General features: G+C 41.5%; 1 protein-coding gene across 1 annotated transcript in view; it reads right to left on the reverse strand.

Annotated features, from left to right (window-relative positions):
- LOC101849374 (elongation factor 1-delta) overlaps window positions 1-2,738 on the reverse strand; it is a 68,766-nt gene that overhangs the window by 3,525 nt on the left and 62,503 nt on the right. Inside the window, exons 5-7 of the mRNA XM_035969682.1 lie at window positions 2,522-2,673; window positions 1,642-1,705; window positions 294-419 (exon numbers count right to left, since the gene is read on the reverse strand). Of these exons, the coding sequence (XP_035825575.1) occupies window positions 294-419; window positions 1,642-1,705; window positions 2,522-2,673 (342 nt within the window). The remainder of the gene's footprint in view (window positions 1-293; window positions 420-1,641; window positions 1,706-2,521; window positions 2,674-2,738) is intronic.

Raw genomic sequence — 2,738 nt, forward strand, 5'->3', positions numbered from 1 at the left:
AACCATGTCGCATACTGCAAATAATTACAAAGACGTCTCTTTTTAAAGGGACAGCAGCAACTTCATCAATATTCAACAAGTGTATAAATACTTGAACATTATGCAGTAGCGGAGGACCAGAAATTGAACAGAATCTAGTGACAACTCGGACATTATAGGCGTTAAAAGAACCCCTTTAAAATTGAGGCTCAAGCTTACTTTTGACGGAATGTTTACCTTAGGTTAAGCTCCGCCTCCTAATCCATGTGGACAAAAATTCCCCCCTCCTCCCCTCCTTTCACCCTGGTACTCACAAGCTCCCCAGAGAAGCCCATCCTGTTCAATGGCACGGACTCTCTTCTCCATCTCCGCCATGTCTGTCTCGTCATCCCAAGGCTTCACATCAAGGACAACGTTAGACTTGGCGATCACACCCGGTTCTGAAAAAAAATTTTTTTTTAAATTTGTAAATAATTGCATAGTAGTCATACAAAAACTTGCTTCCCTTAAATGCCAGTTATTTTGCAAAAAATTCAGGCCACTTCCTCTAAATGCACCCGTCTATCAGCTAAACACATCAGTAGGTAAAGCTTAGCAAAGGGAAATCTTCAGAAAGAACCTAGACAGTTTGCATCAGGATAACAAAGACAAGTGTAGACTACCAGATATTTCGATATTTGGTGAGGCTGCTCCTCCCACAGCACAATGAAAGCGATGGACAGCCAGTTCACACCCTTACGGGTACATAGGAATATGTGTGTGAGTGCGTGTGTGTTTAGATTGGTCTCTTGAAATGCGTCTGAGAGGTTTCTCACGGGGTGTTTGGGTGACTAATATTTAATTAAGCTATGACATGTGACACATGAAACCTGTAAAACACTGGATAGGCCTATAGGATTAATGACTTTGTCAAGTAATAATTGCGCCTGAAGAACGTTTCATGTACTTATTCAACGAATCACTAGAGAATTGTCTCTCAGGATGCCTATAGGATTAAGGATTTAGTCAAATAATTATTGCCCGTGAAGAACTTTTCATGTACTTATTCAACGAATCACTTGAGCATAGTCTCTCAAAATGTCTGATGTCATCCATGCATTTATCGAGTTGAAATAGAAGACAGCTGTATGACTGAGTGCTCTTCCTTACGAGTATCAACAAAACTTTCTTCACATCTCTTCCTGACATATCGGTGTGCATCAGCACAGCGAGTCGGGCCTTTCTCTTTGCTCCACCACCCACACAACACCTTTGTAAGAGTAACCGCCATAAGGGCATCTTTTATAAAACAGTCACCTTTTGTTGCATTATCTGGTGATAGTGCAAAGGAATCCATTGCACGGTTTGGGATTGTTACCACTGATATGATCTCTACAAATGGTTTTCATAGTCCAACAGTAGACTAAGATTATGAAAGTTGGTGTGATAATGACAAAACAGTTTGACAGGAATAGATAGGGGCAATGGTAACGCTGCTTTAACACTTTGCCGCCTCATCTCGCCAATTGGCGATGTTTACCACCCAGTTTCTTTGGAATTTCCCCAAACTATGATGGCAAAGTGTTAAAGAAAAAAAGGGCATACACAACATCAAAATGTACACCAATAATCAAATGGCCAAAGCTCATGCCACCTCACTTACAACCCATGGAATGCACTTACTCTTTGCTTTCTTTTCTGCGTATTCTTTCAAGCGTTTATCTTTCAGGGCTATTGTGTCTTCATCCTGGAAAGAAGAAGAAAGAACAACAGCATAATGTTTAAACACGCACCTAACTGGACATGAGCCATAATGGACCCTGTTCACATTTGAGTAAAGACAAGCACATGATACAATAATGGTCATTTTGTGTAAGGAAAAGGTAAGAAGGTTTAGTTTTAGTAGAGTTTTTACAGCGTTCGCAACAGTATAAGGTCATATGAGCAACAAGGGGTGGAAGTCAACAAAGAAGTCCAAATGGGGAATCAGGCTTACTCTGCTCACTTCTCTAGCTTCAAAGGCACAAAGTCTACTTCAACTATCAAGGCACCCAGGAAATAGAAGTTCACAAGAAACTAACAAACACACAAAACAAGTACAGGAAAAATGACGATAGTAAGGATGAGGAAAGAAAAAGCAGCAGTTCCCCCCTATATTGTTCCGGCACAGTATGAGCATGACACTGATAAATCAGCCCATTTACAATTCTACAAAGCATAAGAACATGTTAATATCCCCTTTTGGGAATGGCCTAAATACACTTTTCCACTTTGTAACTACTACAGATTTCGTAACTCCGACCAAACTTGAACACAAGGGACGTCTTTGTTTTCTTTCAAACAAAAATGATAACCTTACCTTTTCTGAACTTTCTGAACTGATGAGTCACTAGATGACTCAAGAGACAGAACCTATTTTATTGAAGGAGCGACAACCCCCCCACCCCCCCGAACGCTCAACCCCACCCTCAAACAACCATCATTTAAAGGAAGAGAAAAAAAAAGGGAAAAAAGAAAGACAGAACATTCTCAAGTGACTCATGACTGAATCCTCCTTACTTACATCACTTCCAAACAGATCAACATCGTCATCATCATCATCATCTGCATCAGCTGGCGCTGCCGCTGGAGGTGGGGCTGGTTTGCTCTGTGCTGGGGCAGGGGCCGACCCAGAGGACTGGGCGTTGAGGATGAGGGCACGGAGTTCATCAGTGACTGTGAACAGCAAGACAGGATGGTCAGTTTTAGTTTTAGTAAAAGTGTTTTTTTTTGGGGGGGGG

This window comes from Aplysia californica, unplaced genomic scaffold, assembly GCF_000002075.1.
Source record: "Aplysia californica isolate F4 #8 unplaced genomic scaffold, AplCal3.0 scaffold00169, whole genome shotgun sequence".
NCBI lineage: Eukaryota > Metazoa > Mollusca > Gastropoda > Aplysiida > Aplysiidae > Aplysia > Aplysia californica.